The following is an 18,174-nucleotide window of genomic DNA, read 5'->3' as shown; positions in this document are numbered from 1 at the left end:
GTGGTCGCGAAAACAGGTAAACATCACTTTAGTAATTATTACTTCGAAACAGTCGGGGTTGGAATTCGTGTAATAATGAAAGTATTTTCATTTGCATTCTTGCGGAGCTCGTCAACGTTCGGAAAAAGCATCTTTGGTGTTCCACAAACCCGCGTGGTTAAAGTATTTTACAGCGTGTTTACAATTTAGTTGATAATTGTTACGTCACAATTAGCATTGAACTTGTCATCAATCAGTTTTCTGTGTTTACGTAATCAAGCAAAAATAAGGTAAGCTTATTCATATTACTTTTTATATTATTTTTGATAGAATTGTACGTTATAGTCGAAGTTTATAAGAAGCAAGATTTCACACAAATGGCGAAACAAATAAGTCATCATATTTCTGGTTAAACAAACAAGAGATATGCGACGAACGAAACACGTTGTTTTGCATTTCTAAGCGTGGCTCTGTGATGTGAGTGCTGCCTCCCCCATGGCGAACGTTTGTCGATGACTATTTCTATAATTTAACTTTAGTTGTGAGCATTAATGTTGTAAATTATATTTAGTAGAAGTTGTACGATGAGTAGCAATAGGCTACTGCAATAGGGAGTTAAACGTTAATTTAGCTGGTTGTCTAGCCTATATCTGTAACATAAAATCCGTAATGCGTGTACCGTACTAAGTTACCGCATTACATAAGTTAATAACATGCTGACATGGGTTATACTCATTGCGTCGATCGACTGCTGCTACCTACCAGCCTACGGCCCCACAAACGGACAAAACGTCAGGAAAAATTCAAAATTTTGGAAGCATATAAATAGTTCACACCATTATACTGTTATACGTTTTAGCCTACTTGCAAGACCGGTTGATATATTCGGAATTTGGTTTGGATTTCTGTATTTCTTTGCCAGTTCCTTCATATTCCAATATTCTGATAGATAACAGCATTATAGTATTACAGTGGTATTTCTTTGTTTATTGGCATAACGTTATTTTTCTAAGTTAGTACTGTAGTAATTCTGTTATTTCAGTATTTGTAGGGATTCATGGATTTGCATTTGGGACTACTATTTCCATATTTCTGTATTTGGGACAAAAGTAGTGAACACAGGAAAAGTTTGTTTATTTCAGTTAGGCTACCACCTGGATAAGGAGATGAAAATGTTAGATTTGTTCTAGTTAAATAAACTTGGAAGTTACCAGTACTGCAGTAATCGATGTAGATAAAGATACCACATAGACTCAGCTTTATTAATGTTCTTCCTGAGACAATAGTATATGTTTCCTTTCAACCTTTATTAACATTCAATTCAAGTATTCAATTTTAATGAGTTCTTACATATTGATACTGTGATAAAAATGCTGAAATGCAGATCTCTCTCACTCTTATTACCACGTTTCTGTATTTGCCGTTTCGGTGTTAAGCTACAACTTTTATCCTCTTTAGAAATGATTTAAAATTGGAACGATTCACATAATTGAATTTTTTTTGGTAATTCACTAATTGAATGGGTTTTTATTTGTCGTGTTCCATACAAATTAACTATATATCTTATAAATCTATTTTTTTTGACATGGACCTATGAACAAATAATACACAAATTTTATAATGATATCACAGTTCCAAGGAAAGATCAGAGATGCTTCTCATTGATGATACCAAAGCCAAACATAGGCCTACCTAGTAATCAGGGCTCTTTTCACCCATTACCTTGTTAAATTATACTATTTACTACTCCTAGGCATTTTCTTTGGCATCAATGCTTTACCTTAAAAATCAAAACCAGACTAATATTATCAAGCATTCGCTTGATAGGTAAGATGGCTTCAAACCAAGGCCATATGAACATCAACTCTCATCAATTCAATGGCTACATGGAAAATCAGCAACATGATGATAAAAGCAAGGTTAATATGAGTCACACGGTTGGATTGGATATTTCCAAGTTTGGTCAAGGAAGCTCCTCAGATATAAATTGCAATACAGGAATGAATATGTCCGCACTTGGAGCAGTGGTACAAATTTCATTATAGCTTTTTTGAGATTCTTACTTTAGTAATATTAGGCAATACCTGTAAGTTATGAAGCTAAAATTATTTTAATTCACCAATATATGCGCCTCCATACAGCCACAGATTTTATGCCTAATATTAATAACCCCCAATAGATAACCAATGTATTGTGTTTTGGGGTCTTTCATTCCAAGAATGCCCTGATTTTTACATGTTTCACAGATATTTCATCCAGACGTTTCGGTCGACAGATGTATCCACATGTATTTATATAGTATTATTTTAAACAATTCCTGAAAGGTTCGAAAATCCAAAAACTAAATTCAATTTGTCTTATGCCATCCTGGGTTCCGAAAAGACTGAAAACTTTCTTAGATCCGTTTTTCATCAATGGCATTATCATTACTCCATTTCATCTAATGACAGGGAGGAAATATGAATCGAAATTATGGTGGTGGAATGGCAGTCACTCCAACAATGGGTTTCACTAACGGTTACAACAAGTGGACAACAAACTCTGATGAAGCAGAATCTATGGAGGTTACTGAGATTGATGGTGGTATCATGGAAGGAGGCGGTCAGATCTTACGCATTGCTATTGCTTTGTGCTCCATTCAGCATAAGCCTATATCAATAAGTAGGATTAGAGCAAATCGTACCAATCCTGGGCTTCGACCACAGCATATGACTGGAATGCAACTAGTTAGAGATCTATGCTCTGGACAGTTGACTGGCGATCAAGTAGGAGCACAGCATGTCACATTCATTCCAGGAATGTTGCAAAGTGGAACTTTTCTTGCTGACACTGGAACTGCTGGTGCAGTCAGTCTTTTATTGCAGGTATTGTTACATTCTTTCAATCAAGTCCCACCTGGTTCCAAGTTTCTATTAAATACTGTATAGAGGCTTTATGCTTCATATGGATTTGATTGCAAAAGACATTGTTAATTAACAAATCTCTTCATTTTTTTATTACGCAACCGAAAATGATCTTTGTGTAATTTTTTTTCTCATATCTCCTAACTCTTACTACTCATTTTAATATTTTTATAGGTAGCACTTCCTTGTCTTATGTTTACACCTGGTACATCACATCTGACTTTGAGAGGAGGTACAAATGCGGAAATGGCTCCTCAAATTGATTATACCACTTGTGTGCTTAAGCCAATGCTAGAGCTTTTTGGTGTTCGTATGGATTGCAGGTATGGGCTCATTACCTTCAATTTGCAAGTTTATATTCTGCATATTTTGCACAAAATATTTTGTTTCTACAGAATTGTCACCAGAGGTTATTTTCCGAGAGGTGGTGGAGAAGTAACAGTTCAAAGTTCACCTGTAAGACAATTGAGAGCGGTTGATTTGACAAATTTTGGCACAATCAAGAGGATAACAGGTATAAATAGGAAGAGAATATTTTACTGATGTGTATTTTACTAAGACACCGAACAATTGCTATGTCATTTCAAGTTGTTTCCATTATCTCCAGCTTGGTCCACAAGGTTGTTAACTGTTAGTTAATTCAAGTGCGGGATAACAATTAAATTCCAGTTATTTTTGAGTGATAATATTTTCAAAAATAATAATACATTCATATCTGTTGAAGGTCGGGCTTTTGTTGCTGGTGTCATTCCTTTCAAGATAGCTCAACAAATGGCAAAAAGTGCAACTTCGGTTTTGTGGAGGACATATCGGGAGGTGCCTATTAATATTCAAGCTGTACAGGTAAGTTTTTATTCTCCTGTCTTTGACTTTTCATATTCAGCTCAAAAATATGTGTTTTTTGTATTTGTATCTTAATTCCAGGAGCCTAAAAATGCTGTAGTGGGAAATGGCACAGGAATAATTGTGGTTGCTGAAACAACGACAGGTTGCAGATTATCAGGGTCCTCACTGGGAAGGAAAGGAATTCAGGCTGAGCAGGTTGGTGCTGATGCTGCTGAAATGTTACTTCGTAACCTTTCCTATGGGTGTTGTGTGGATGAGTACCTACAAGATCAGCTTATCATATACATGGCACTCGCAGCTGGTCGATCCAGGCTCAAGACTGGCCCAATAACTCTTCACACCCAAACCGCAATGCACATAGCGCAAATGATGACACAGGCTCAATTCAGTTTGGTTCAAGCAGCTCCCCCATCCACTGAAAGTTACATTATTGAATGTGAAGGCATTGGGCATCGCAATCCGCACTTCTGAGTACTATTTATTACCTTGCACGACTGCCTGAACAGTGTTCCCTCTTGCTGAGCCACTGTGGAACCGATATTTGAATAGTTAGTTACCAGTTGGACGCTCCGGAAATATAGCTTTATTATTATGCTGACTTGTCCTTGACTTGGGATGCTACTGTGCTGTTGAAAAAAATTACAACACTGTATTATACATACTATCTTTCCTGTCAAACAGTCATATTTGATGGCAATTTTCTCATACTGTATTATAGACCTTCAATCATTTGTTAAATACTTTTCTCATTATGTTCCTTGGAAAAACGGAAATGTATGAATTCTGAAAAATTGGTTATCGCTTTCAATGTTTTTGCTTGTTTTCATGCCAGATATTTTTTTAGTTCTCAGTTTTTGAATATATTTAGTTTTTGTTTTACTGGTTTTCTACTAAATGACATTTTCTCTGTGGCATTTATCGTCGAGCTCTTACAGGATTTTTACACAATTTTTACTCGAATTGAAACTGTGCCATGATTATTATACTTGAAGCAATCTATTTCATGTGCAAATTTTCTTTGTGAAAATGTTGTCTTGGAAGAAACCTCATATAAAAAGCTTTTAAAAGATTGTTTCTAGTCGAGGAATTTTACTGATGACTTGTTTTGTGCTCTTGATTACTTTTGAATATCAGGGTGGTGGGCCATTTTGGTGGTGTGTGATTTTAAGGGTGGCCGGGCTACTTATAAAGCAAAGAATCCTATTGTTTTTAGATTGATAAAAATGGGTTTACTGCCTATGATGGTGCCTAAAATGGGACTTCATTCAGACTGTTTTTTCCCTACTCATTTTAAATTCGGCCACCCTTTGTAGTCCCATTTTAACACTTTCATATTTGCGATTTTGGCGATTTCAAGAGTGTTTTACAATGTTGGGTGTCCTTTTTTATGGTACTGGTCATTTTTAATTTTTTTTAACGTTATTTACACTGCAGGATCTTGTTATAAAATCGACAAATTTAATGGGATAAAAATAACAAATCAAATGTATTTTTTTTTTGTTTTCTGTTTATATCAATCGGCTTATACTTTGTTAAATATTTTTATTTTTTTCAATTGTAAACGAATTAATTTGAAAAGTTTTGCAACTGTGAGGTATGCTTTAGTTTGCCTCGGCCTATAAGCGAATCTTTTCACCGTACAGGTTAAGTTAGTTTGGGATCAAATCCATGTTTACTAGAAATAGTTTTGAAGCTTGGGGTTGTTCACTTATGATTCATCTTTAATAAAACTTGAAAAGAAGTTTCAATAATTATTGCAAGAATGAATATTTGTGTTATCAAGTACCGTACCTAGCATATCATTGAGTATTCTAAACTGCAATTCTTTTCGAGTTATTTTCATCTAAATTTCATTTGTCCTATCCTCACTGTATACTACTCATTCTACCAAGAAAAAATAATGAATTAGACAGCTTTATAAAATGACGTGTTTCAAGATTACACTAAATTACAGTATTCATTCTTGTTGTCAATATTATGCAAGATATGAGAGTTAAACTGGTTACATGTGTCAAAAGAAAAATTATATGTATGTATATGTTTCATAGTCAATCATAGTTGTTGTTGAATTTGATGTTACCTCTGTAAGTTGTGTCTTGACGTTAAAGTATAGCAACTGCTGTTCTTCGAAGATGGTTCATGCCATTGGAGGAAGTTGTAATTAAATAAATTATAATTAATATTCAGATATGATGCATTGCTAACACCTTTCTAATCCCAGTTTTTTTCATTCGCATGCATCCAAGTATAAACTTATAATTATATATACTATTGGTCCATGTCAAATACAAAATGATGCTAAAATATGATGCGAACTTCACTTCACAATTTGGGAATGAATTTATAAAAAAAATTGAAAGCCCTGTCTGTTAATGTTTGAGAGAGTATAAGTAAGCTTTTGTCATATTTTTTTTTCATTGTGATTTGTATGTAACTGTGAACTTGATCGTGTGCATTACACATGTATCTGTAACGTCCATGAGCTGAAATCGTGTTTAAATATTCCTTTTGTTTGTTCGTGGCTTTTGCTTTCACTGTATAGGATTCAGTTCCACAGTCAACCTTAAGTACCAGGCCTCCTTGTACATTATTTAACTGCCTTCTCTAATATAGTATTACTTTGGAGTTGTTAATGCAAATAAGTTTTGAAAATTGAGCAGGTCGTTTTCTTATGTGTTGGATATTGATCATGGCTGACCCCTGTAATAATAAATTGCTGAACTGCTAAATTTCTGTCACTGCATACTATTTTTTTCTCTGAAGATTTGTGTATTATCAAGTTTTAAGTTTTATTAGGACCTCCAGAAGTATGCGCACCAAGATGGCGCACAACCTGAACATAGTATGTTGTACCGGTTAGGCATCAGGTTGTGTGACATCTTGGTGTGCATACTTCTGGAGCACCTTTTATTATGTTGCAAAAATAATATTGAGCTTAATATTTACAGACTGACAGTTTCTTATTCGTTTTGTTCTTCTTTTTTTTGTTTTGCTCACTTTGCAATTGAAGACTATAATCTATGGATGATTGGTCAGTCATTGTCCAGCGTTTGTAGAACCCTTGATTTGTTGAGAAACTCTGGCTTTCTTATTTTTTAGAATGTTAATGGTGCTCTAAAAGTCTTTAGTGCCGTCCTGTTGAATCATAACCAATTGAATTTTTTTCTCTTTTCTTTCGTTGTTGCAAGTTATATGTTCAGCTTTGTCCATAATATCTTATATCGGTCATAAGCGTGCTAATTTCTATAGTAGCCTATATTTCGTTCTCCGTTCTATACATTTGTTATCTGCTTCATAAAATGAAATAAAACATGCACAAATCAATTTCGAAACTGGTGTGCTGAATGGTATTTGTCATAGATCATGCAATGGTAGATAATTAAAACCCTTGGTTTGATTTTTGAAATAGGATGGGATTTACATATTTAGTAAAACGCCCTCTCGCACAACGAAGACTTCGTTTTGTATTGAACACATCGCAAACGTTGTCCCACAGTGTTTGACAACGACACACGCGCGTTCAGACGGACCAGCCACTGTACCGGCACCGTTACTTAAGTAACTCTTTTTCTCTTTCAAAAAAGAAAGAAAAAAAAAACAGCAATAGACATGAATACAATACAACAACAATTTCATCTAGTAAATCATAATTTTCATTTTATCACAATAAACATACAATTTTATTATATATAACTATGTAAATAAATTTTAGTTGATGGATATGAAAACTTCACAGCGTCACAGATTTTTCTAAAAGAATTTCAATCTTCTCATCTCCTAACATTTGCTCTTTTATTAACTCATTCATAACTCTTATAAATCCTATCACCACACATTTGAACATTGTTCGAAGTAAGGACTGTAAGGTTTCGAATTCTTGAAATATTATGCCATTACTTCTTCACCTTGGCATTGGTTCTTCTCATATCCACTCGTCTCAAAAATTTTGTTTTCATCTCTATGGTTTCTGCGTCGCTCGTACCAGAAACTTCCAAAAATTTTTCGACATAGTGCCCAATGGATCGAAAGCCTCGGAATCTGACCGTAACAAAATCACCCTGCTCGAATGATTCCACCTTTTTCTACATGTCTTCCTCGCTGTCGTCAGTGGTGTCGTGAATAGGCATAACATCTTCCTCATATGAGGTCGATTCATCATTGACCATTTTTCCTGGGGATCTTGCGTTGTATAGATTGTGTACTGGATGCGTTCTTTTTCATATATCTAGCTAAAGCCAAGTCATTCTCAGAAGTTCGAGTCAAAATACAGGATTTTTTTCTAGTTTCTTTCGCTCCTGTAGCTTAGGTTTTGTGAATGACCGAACCAGCTCTGGAGTCACATTGGTCTCAGACTCGACTTGCGATCACTCTTGGTTCTCTACGGCAACTTCATCTGGAGGCGGACGTTCAGAGGCCAGAGATGGGGAGAAGTCATCTCCGATAAAAATATTCCTATGCAATGCTGACCAACAAATCCCAAACCCGACATGAACTGATAACCTCACGAGAGCCCGTGGTTCGCGATATGATTAGGTCGTCTTATCGACTTTCCCCATAACATTCCAATTACAGTTACACCCCATTTTCCAAATATTACGTCCACAAAGACTTATATTTTGCCCGTAGAAAACTGAGTGGTTTTCGTGATTGTTACCTAGTGCAGTGTTTCCCAACTTATAGGTCGCCGAGAAATTCTCATTTGCAAGCTTTTTAAAAAATTATAATTTTACAATGTCTGGGTCGATTGAAAAAAAAGTTGGGAACCACTGACCTAAAGAAGTACAAATCGTTATATTCAACATTCGGTACTCCCGATGCCGGACAACGGAACGTAGTATGTGTAATCATAAACGTACCAACTTTTCAGTGATAAAGATATTTGTAGTGAGTACTCAGTTCAAAGTGATAATAGGTAAACAACTATAGTGGCGCAGCTACTTATAACAATGCTGTTAGGACCTTTATGTTCCTGGAATACAATACAGTCTAGCTCAGAGGTTCCCAAAGGTACTTGCTAAGTGCGCCCCGAAAATTAACAGAATTGTGTTAAACATAACTACTATATGAGTGAGTATTTTACATATTGTATCTATTATAAATGTTTTATTGTTTCCTATTTTAAAATTTAAATGATGTGTATATAAATCAAGAAATTCCCTTTGCCTCTCTATGTCGTTTACTTTCTGTAACGTAGTGTATGCCTTCATTGTTACGTAATAATAGACGGCAATTTCGCGAGCGGCGGTTTATTTATTTTTTAGTATTTCAAAAGAAAATCAGAGAGATATGTAAAAGTTGACTTGAAAAACCTTTGCCTTTCTTCTTCATGCCTACATTTTTACAAACTTTAAAAGGCATAAAGTACACTTTAAAGATCACAAAATTGAGTTAATTTTTTTGTGTAAGTGCGATTTAGTTCTTCGTATTCATCAAATCTATCTTTTTCACGCTAGAATTTCATGAAATCGAGTACCATAAATAACTACACAGGTTTATAAATAACAGTTGAGGAATAATGCATTTAAACGAAACAGACATTGATTAATCGATTTTTCATGATAAAAATACAATGAATATGTGACCCATTCATTAAAAAAGGATTGCCAATTGCCATACCTACTCACCTGTTCTATACTAACGTTATTAATTCGTCAAGCATTCGTATATTTGCGTTGTATATTAAACCTTGGGATATTTTCGAACAGAAATGTCTAAATCAGTTTATATTTTAAGTAAATTACGGGGACGCTAATTACTGTTAAAATTGGCCCACCATTTCCCGAGAATATTAGGAAGGCAGACTGCTTTTACACTAGCTGTATGGCCCGCGGCAGCGATGGCGCTGAGACAGAGCAAAGTACGGCAAATTGTGCAGTCTATAAAAAATCTTTTGATTCGCATAGTATTAAAAAATAATTCCCTTTTCGTCGAGTTTCTACACAATCTCATTCTTCTCCCCAAAGAGTTATTTACGAATTAAAGTTTTGACGGAGAGATTGGCTAGCGTCGTTGTAATTGATGCCATCGAACGATGGCGACGTTGTCGCGTCATCAGGAGGAATATAATGAAAGTTATGACGTACTATTTGTGTCGATCCAGAAAGTTTAAATTACCTAATTAACCCGAAACAATTACTAGAGAATTACAGAAAATTATTTTTTGAGTTATCGTACCAGAGGTGGCTTGTAATTTCATTTGCACAATTTCATCAGACGTTGCCTGGCCGTTTTATAAACACTATTCCATTCGTGAAAAATTGAGACAGCAGCATTTAATAAATGTAACGGAATATTTCATACGCATATTCAGAGCGCTTTGTCCGATGTGCGTTTCTGAAGCTCATACGCGAGTTAGGCCACTACAAAATACTAACTGATGTTCGACAATAAATTTTCGGTACTCCTGAAGTATGCGCACCAAGATGTCGCATAACCTAAACCCTAACCTGGTACCCAACCCGAGTTCAGTTTGTGCGCCATCTTGGTGCGCATACTTCAGGAGGTTCAAATTTTCTATATTAAAATGAAGATTACATAATAATTGATGCCGTCGTACTAATATATAATTAACCAACGGCCACCATATGTGACAAACAAGAACGACGACACAAATATGGTACATATTGCTTCAAATACTGTGCATTTCATTTAACATGTCGCAATTGGGGAATAGGAAATCAATTTCAAAAGCATTTGTTGATCGAGCGATTATTTAGTTTACTGGTTATTAAGCTGCAATTTAATAGGGTGCACTTATCATGATGATAAGAGCAACTTTTCGTATCCTTGCTCAACTATAGTTGCGCGTTAATTGTCTCACGGAACAATTCATTTCCTTCCTAATGTAACCAATTTGTCAATAACAATGGAGTAATAAACCATATGGTGTGTTCATAAACGCAAATGAGCGTGTTTTGAGAATCAGAATTATTGGTTAGTTAGGGAAAGATCAAAAATCTTTTACACCAGTGGTAAGATTCGTGTCATACGTTCAAAGATATCGATTGCTATAAGTCGTGATCTACATAACGTTTACAGGAACCAAAAAAGCGTAAAACCGGAATAGAATGCGGAGCTCACACGCCAATTGCAGTTCATTGGGGTACGAACTTGTATTTATGATGTAACACTATTGGTGTCAAATAGATGTGTGCTGGGAGTAGAAGCTGTTTGCAGAATGCAATCTAGTATTGAACTTTGGTGGAAATGGCAATTGTCTTTTATTTATCAACGTTATATGAATATTTCAAGATATTCTGATTTATCGATAACAAACCTGATTGCGTGCCAGACAGTCTCGAAATATTCCATCATTTATGGAAATAGGCCAACCCCAAAAATCGCACCCCAAATACCTTCAAAATACGCAAGTATTTTTGAAATTGTTGGCAGCGTCTACTCTACGCATGTATCATATCAGTGGGATTTAACGAAACCGTGACCTGCAGACAAGCGTTGTGGCGAATAGTTCAGTTCCGGCCTTACGTGTTACCAATTCCCAGTGATATGGCTGTACAAGTGCTACTAAAATTAAGCTGTAAGGTAGTACCATGCCCTCTGCTTGGAGATAGCTGTAGTTTCATCAAGCCGACGAACTTTAACTGCGTGATGTCTACAGTTCATGCAAAAACTCAGCAAAGGATTAGTTTTTTGAAACCACGCAAAATTTAAGCCATCATCGTATTTAGAAGGTACTAAAAAACATACAAATTTTCAGATATTCAGTCGACAGGAATGGAATTAATACTCCAGAAACCTATAAAATGACCAAAGTTGTGGTTGTGATGCAGCCTGGCAATGCCATTGTAGTATGAATGAATAATTTAAACCACAAAGATCAATACATTTTCTGTCTGAGGCTACGCTGATGCCGCAGCAAGATGGCTTGAGGCGCTTCAAGTTGCAATATAGTTGATAAAACTGTAGCTGTATCGCTGTCATATATTTTATATGGTCGCTATAGTAATTCAGTAGCGCCCGTAATATTCAGCACGGAATTAAAAGTTTTATACCAAGTTATTTTTCTTGAATGTAAAACACGTTTTGCGCTAAGTTCAGTAACACCAGAATACGAGTAATCTTGGCAAGTGACTATCACAGTGCATGTTGATAATATCCGGTGCTGATTGGCAAGTGTTGTACTATAACGCGTTGTCGCACTCGCAATATAAATAGATCGGCGTTAATTAAGGTTGATATTCTAACTGCGAGTCACTAAGCCAGGATGCAGTAATCAGTAGAGAGCGCCCTTTGTTAATTGCTATGGTTAGTTCATTCAATCCCATATGGCAATTTGCCTGGGCTAAACGAATTCGCGACCTTGTCAATAGTCAATGAAAGTAAATGAGCAAAATTAATTTAGAGCAGATCATGATGTTGAAACAATGCAGAAGTTTTTTTAGCAAAATGTACTTTATATTATTTCACTTCACTTGTGATCGTCGAACATTTTGTGTTTGTAATACGCAATGAAATAAACCAATTTTGCGACTGTAAATATTGGATTTCAGACTTCAAAAGACAACGTTTGTGTTTTTCTTATATTTTTGGTCTCTAAACTGTTATTGCCTTTCTCTAATTTTATGTCGTTAGTGCGTGCAGCGAAGTAAGCAAAATGAAACACGTTTAATAGTTACTTTTACTGAATTCCAATTGAATTTGCCTGCCATTAGTTTACTATTTATGGTAAAAAAATCACTGTTTTGAATGTTTTGCACAACCATATTTCTAAAGGCATACGCGATTACCTGTTAGGGTGGTTATGGCGTCATGAAATGACGGTATTCATTGATTGTATTTGTAACCTTTCGCATAAAATATTGATTCTGTATGTGAATTTACTTGCCTAGGAAGCCGCTGAATGATACCAGAATCGCATCGAGCATTGGTCATTTAATATGTCTATTTCACACTCGCGTTAAGTCACTTGCCAGGCTTTGTCAAAATCGTAGACAACTTAACGTTTTGTATAAGTTAATTCAATTGCCAGCATATGTATATTTTAATAGTCGCCAATTTAGATAGATTAGTCGTATTCGCTTTTTATTGGCCGCAAATGGGTAGCACGTTTAATAGCTATATCTTACATTGCGGGGAATCGGTACTCATTCAACATTTTAGTTATACAATCGAAAAGCTATATACATTGTGTTTGAAGGGGACTCTTAACGATTTGATTCCATTCGTTAGAGCGCACCATACCGCTAATCGCTATACCCAAACTACTTCAGTCGAGTCTAGCGTGATTTAAGCGCGGCGAAAGAAGCCTGCAACATCAGTAGCAGGGAGGATTGGTCAGGCCTATTTTAAATATGCACAAGTTTTTGTTTACATTGTAGACGTCAGTTTAGTAAGTTATCAAAACAAGGAAAATTTCTCTGACGTTTTGATTGCGGAAATGGCAGGTGTGCGAGAAAAGCGGTATTGTGTACAGTGTATCAACTTAATGATTAACCAGCATTTTCGGTAGATTGTGAACCCCTTGTTTTTGGCAGCATTATATTTACATTGTGCTATATATATGTACACCGAGATTCTATTTTAAAGGTGTTTATGAATAACCCAATCAATATCATCCGTGTATACAGTGTTGGTAATTTTTTTGTTGTGACTGGCAATCGTAGTATTTAGCGCACACGATTCGGTACTTTTATTGACATGGGAACAATCTCGTTCTAAATCAGTTGATGGTTCACAGCGGGCGCCCCATTCAAAAAACTTTTTGTGAAATGGGATTTTGATAGGTCCAGCTCAATACAATCGCATTGTGTTGTCAAAATCGTTGCCATCCTGTACCTCTAGAGAAGCATTACATTTGCGTATAACTCCTACGCGCGAAACCTGGATATGATTCGTTAGGCTTGTAGTTGGACTGACATTGAGGAATGGATTTGTCAGTCAAGTCAACCACTGAGATAGGGTAGGGTAGTCGGGTTCGTTATAAACGATAGTTCCCATTGGGTGATGTATGCATTTGAAACCGCAACACCGGAATTAGTCATTACTGAAGAGATTTGACAGGCCAGGCGGTTGGTCGAAAAATACAGTCGCCGGTCATCTATGTAAGTGTTATTATAATCAACCCATCTAATTTAATTTAATCCATTCGGCGTAATTAAAAAAACGACTGGTTTGGAGTCGCAATAAGTGAACCGTATCAACAGCGATATACAGGGTGTCCAAAAAGTTTCGCCCGATTATAAAGTCTTTATAATCAAATTTTTAATTAAAATAAAAGATTTATAGTCAACCTGTTTCTAATTGGATGTTATAGATGTTGAATGTTGTAGTCCCCATTTATCATACAACAAAATTTATTCAAAAATGCAATTGGTAATGCTATGAAATCGGGCGGAACTTTTTGGACACCCTGTAGTGTATAATACCGTTTGAAGACTTTTTAGTACAGATTAAGAATCATCAGAAGTTTGCAATGGTAAAATATTTTTGTAATACTACATTTGTACACATTGGCAGTCGAGACTCAATCATGCTGGTGTGTCAGCAGAAAACTTCCGTTTAAAAAGACGACTTAATGCTTGGCATTTCTTTTTTACAGGATCAGTGAAGATGCAAGTTAGGAATAAGTGCATAACCTTTGTGAAGTCTTTAAAATGGTATCGCGATGGGAACAAAAGGCGGAGTATTATATTAATGTGCATATTCATAATTGCCTGTGTTATGTTTAAGTTAGCGTTTGTGGTGCTCCATTTGCATTCGAATGGCACAAATGGAAGAAAACTTATGAAGCTTCAATATGAACATCCCAGATTAGTAGCACACCATAAGAAATACAATGAAATTGATGGATTTATTAAAAATGGAACGACACAAAGAAAACACATTAAAATTCTTGTTTCACCTTGGAATGTAAATATTTCATCGTCTAGAGCAGGTTTATTTAAAGACAAAATCAATGGTGAGAAAAATATATCGGTTTTATACAACGTGATTTAGCTTGAAATGAAAATTTGAAATATATGCTATCGGAAATTGAGTTTTTAAAAATTGAGACAAAATCAAAAAAAGAACTTTATGTAAATGTGCAGTTTATAGAAGTAAAACCACATAATTCCGTTTTGAATATGCAAAATCTATTACAAATATTTGTATAATGGTAATATCACCACGCATGTTATGTAGAATTTGCGTAAATATCTTTTTGAAACAATGTTTTTATAAATAGAGTGTTGTACAGATTTGTCACAAATACCATTTATTACATACAATCCTTTATCTTAAAATGCTGATGCTTTGAAGCCTATTTGGCGTTTCGTTCGCTATTATATACATAATTTCTGAGTGATGTAATATCCTCAAGAGTACCGTTTAAAATTAAAAGTATTTTTGTGGAATACAAAATAAAACCTTATCATACTATTCAATTTCTCTGGTCATTTGTAGATTAAATTAGCTTTTGAATTTAGTATAATGTATTCTAAGAGTTATCTAGTTATTGTACTGACAATTGGCATGCTTAACTGAATTTATATCGCTAACTTATGTTTTACATACAATAAATATTATCGTTCGAATAATAAGCTGCTGTATACCAACTGATATTTAGCAGTTTTATCATATTTAGAGATCATTTCCAGACTGCATTTATATGGACTTCTCTGTTTTATTGCAGTTGAAAGCTGGTCATCTATCACCGTAGTAAAGTCGAGTTTATTGAATAAAAAACGACGAAATGTCATCCGTGAAACGTGGGGTAAATTCAAATTTATTGATGGAGTCAGACTTGAAACTGTTTTTATCTTGGGAACTACTAATAATATTCATCTGCAAAGTGATATAAAGGAAGAAAATCAAATATATGGCGATATACTTCAGGTTGATCTACCTGACACCAAAGAGTAAGTTGTATTTAATTAATGAAAATGGTCTTCAGTAGTTTGTAAAGAAAGTAAAGCAATTAACATAGAATAAATGTATATCGAATGGAGCTTTTTTATTTCTATTTCAGTCGAAGCCTCAGATCTTAAGTTTATGATATTCGTAAGATTCTAAATTGTAAATTAAATGTTTTACTGAAGGCGCCAAATTCTTTCATTTTATGTTAAAAAAGTAGTATTAACCTTTTCTAATAATTCAATTAAATATTTATTATCCTCAAACTAGGTAAAACTTTCAATGTTTTTCAACACAGAAACGTTCCTCTCAAACTTCTGGCTGGAATGAGATGGGCCTCGACTTATTTACCGCAAAATTGGTTATATTCATCAGCAGATGACGACTTTGCGATTCACCTCCCAAATTTCCTTAGATATATAGAGACAATGCGACGTAGAATACCTTCTCATCCACTTCCTATCATGTGTATCTATGGTTATAGACAAGCTGAAGAACCCGATAGACAACCCGAGAGTCCTTGGTTCGTTTCGCTTGAACAATATCCCGCAAAATATTGGCCCCCATATTGCCGTGGCGGTTGGTACACAATGCCAATTGCAACAACGTCAAAGTTGTATGAAGTATCGAGAACAACTCCCTTTTTATATCTTGACGATGTCTGGGTTACCGGGATAATGAGAGTTATGGTGAACAACCAAGAAGGCAAAAGTATTCCTCCCGGTAGTCTTCTTTCAGAAGAGGGTATTACTTATGCTCCTCTTGCGAACAGAACGAACCATGAGTTATACTGGAATAAATTTGAAGACGATTTAAACAAAGTTATTGTCACTCACACCTGGTCTGGAAATTACGGCTGGCTTCGGCATAATATTGATGATGATATTCGCAATATATGGAGCAAATGGGAGAACTCTTTCATGGAAAGAATGAAGTATTTTGTTACATTTGGTAGTTCTGATTGAAATTCTATTATTCTTGTCGCATATGAGATTCGATTTGTTCAAAATATTTCGTTTGAAAATACTGTATAATCATATATCTGTTTATTTGTAATTTGTTTTTAAAACTTCGATATGCAAATTTGATCATTTTTAAGAAAATATTTTTGAAATCGCTCGTTCAATATACGTGATTTAAGAAAAAAAAATTGAATCATTCATGTGAAACAGATTAACTAGTATTAGTAATATGCGTCTGTGGAATTTAGTTTCTAAAATAATGCGGGATAATTTTATCTGTTATTTTCTATATCATGTATCCCAGATTGGTTTGCTATTGTTCTAGGTAAGTTAGTTTCGTAGTAATTTCATTCTAGTCTCGTATTCGTCATTTCCCTGCTTTGTTCTCCTGTCTTGATTACAGCTTGAATCATTCAATGCTTCCTGTAGCCGTTTGTTTTTACAATCTGGGCATGCTGCTGGATTTCCTTCAGTTGTTACAAGGCAACATTGCACAATTGCATCCCAACTCATATTTCTGGATTTATAGCTTAGCTAGATTACAACACAATCTATAGATTTTATAGTTTCGTATTTCGTTTAAAAAACTTGTGCTGGGTAATCTTACCGAAATAATGCCCATTCAAACATGCCTTAACAATTTGAATTTACTCCGATCTACACTCTTTTGCAAGCATATAATTTTGACTATAAAACATCATTTTGACACTGTGGTGTGATAAACTCATTTAACGAGACTTATACTTGCATTCATTCAATTTGTGAAGTCAACGATTGTATTTTTTACTATTTTATAGGTAATGGCATTTTGTTATACTGCACAGGCTTTTTATTATTTTACACAATGAATATTCTACTTTAGTTATCTCAATAAGCACAACTTTAAAGCACTGTGATAACGGGCTACTAACGTTCTGCTGTATTGATGGACACGAACCTATGATCCTTTTGCTAAGTTATTGTTGTCGTTAGGATGAAGTTTTTTGCTGTTAAAAACATCTCTTTTCTCCGAGAGTAATGATCCATTTCAGATTTTTTGTACCTGAAATATGGATGTACCTAATACGAAAGCAGCATATGAATATATTATGGGACCTTTACTTCGTTGGAATGCTTTGTAAAAAAAAAAAAATTTTCACCAACAGGATTCGTAGAATTCTTTCTAATTATTCTAATGTCGAATTCAATATGTTCATTCGTGTTTAGTTAACTTGCAAGCGTAGTAGCTCGTCTTCTTATTATTTTGAATGTTCCCTTAAGTCAGATAGGCAAACTAATAATCTGATACATAGCCCGTTTTCAGATCTCCTGTTTCAGGGCTGTGATCATCGCAAACTTAATTAAGCTTCTATTTCTTCGGCGGAAGCACTATACTGCTGAAAATGTGCAAACGATTATATAAATATTTTTTGTTCCGTTTCGGTTTCCAATGAGATTGTGAACAGATCTTCAAATTTTTATTTGCTTCTACACTGTTTATTCTTTCTATCATGAGAATTTCCATATATATTCAGTTTTTCTTCTTTTGCTTTATCATCCAGTAGTATCTTAGAATACAATTAAGATAGAATACAATTAAGTTGTGTTTCTCTATTTTATTTTGCTATATCTAGGCAGACAGCGTTCGTGAA

The 18,174-nt window shown here is 34.9% G+C and overlaps 2 protein-coding genes across 2 annotated transcripts; both read left to right on the top strand.

Annotated features, from left to right (window-relative positions):
• The first annotated feature begins 72 nt into the window (after window positions 1–72).
• LOC120341941 (RNA 3'-terminal phosphate cyclase-like) lies at window positions 73–7,052 on the top strand. Its single transcript, XM_039410551.2, has 7 exons — window positions 73–269; window positions 1,807–2,006; window positions 2,430–2,843; window positions 3,057–3,205; window positions 3,278–3,396; window positions 3,607–3,725; window positions 3,807–7,052. Exons 2-7 carry the CDS (start codon window positions 1,812–1,814, stop codon window positions 4,197–4,199), a joined length of 1,389 nt encoding a protein of 462 aa, XP_039266485.2. The 5' UTR covers window positions 73–269; window positions 1,807–1,811; the 3' UTR covers window positions 4,200–7,052.
• Window positions 7,053–11,676: 4,624 nt separating this feature from the next.
• Window positions 11,677–18,122, top strand: LOC120343048 (beta-1,3-galactosyltransferase 5-like). Its single transcript, XM_039412124.2, has 4 exons — window positions 11,677–13,789; window positions 14,287–14,646; window positions 15,361–15,586; window positions 15,880–18,122. Exons 2-4 carry the CDS (start codon window positions 14,298–14,300, stop codon window positions 16,544–16,546), a joined length of 1,242 nt encoding a protein of 413 aa, XP_039268058.2. The 5' UTR covers window positions 11,677–13,789; window positions 14,287–14,297; the 3' UTR covers window positions 16,547–18,122.
• The last annotated feature ends 52 nt before the right edge of the window (window positions 18,123–18,174 follow it).

Source organism: Styela clava, chromosome 1 (genome assembly GCF_964204865.1).
Source record: "Styela clava chromosome 1, kaStyClav1.hap1.2, whole genome shotgun sequence".
NCBI lineage: Eukaryota > Metazoa > Chordata > Ascidiacea > Stolidobranchia > Styelidae > Styela > Styela clava.
The sequence above is the reverse complement of the archived record's forward strand: the minus strand, read 5'-3'. Positions and strand labels throughout refer to the sequence as shown.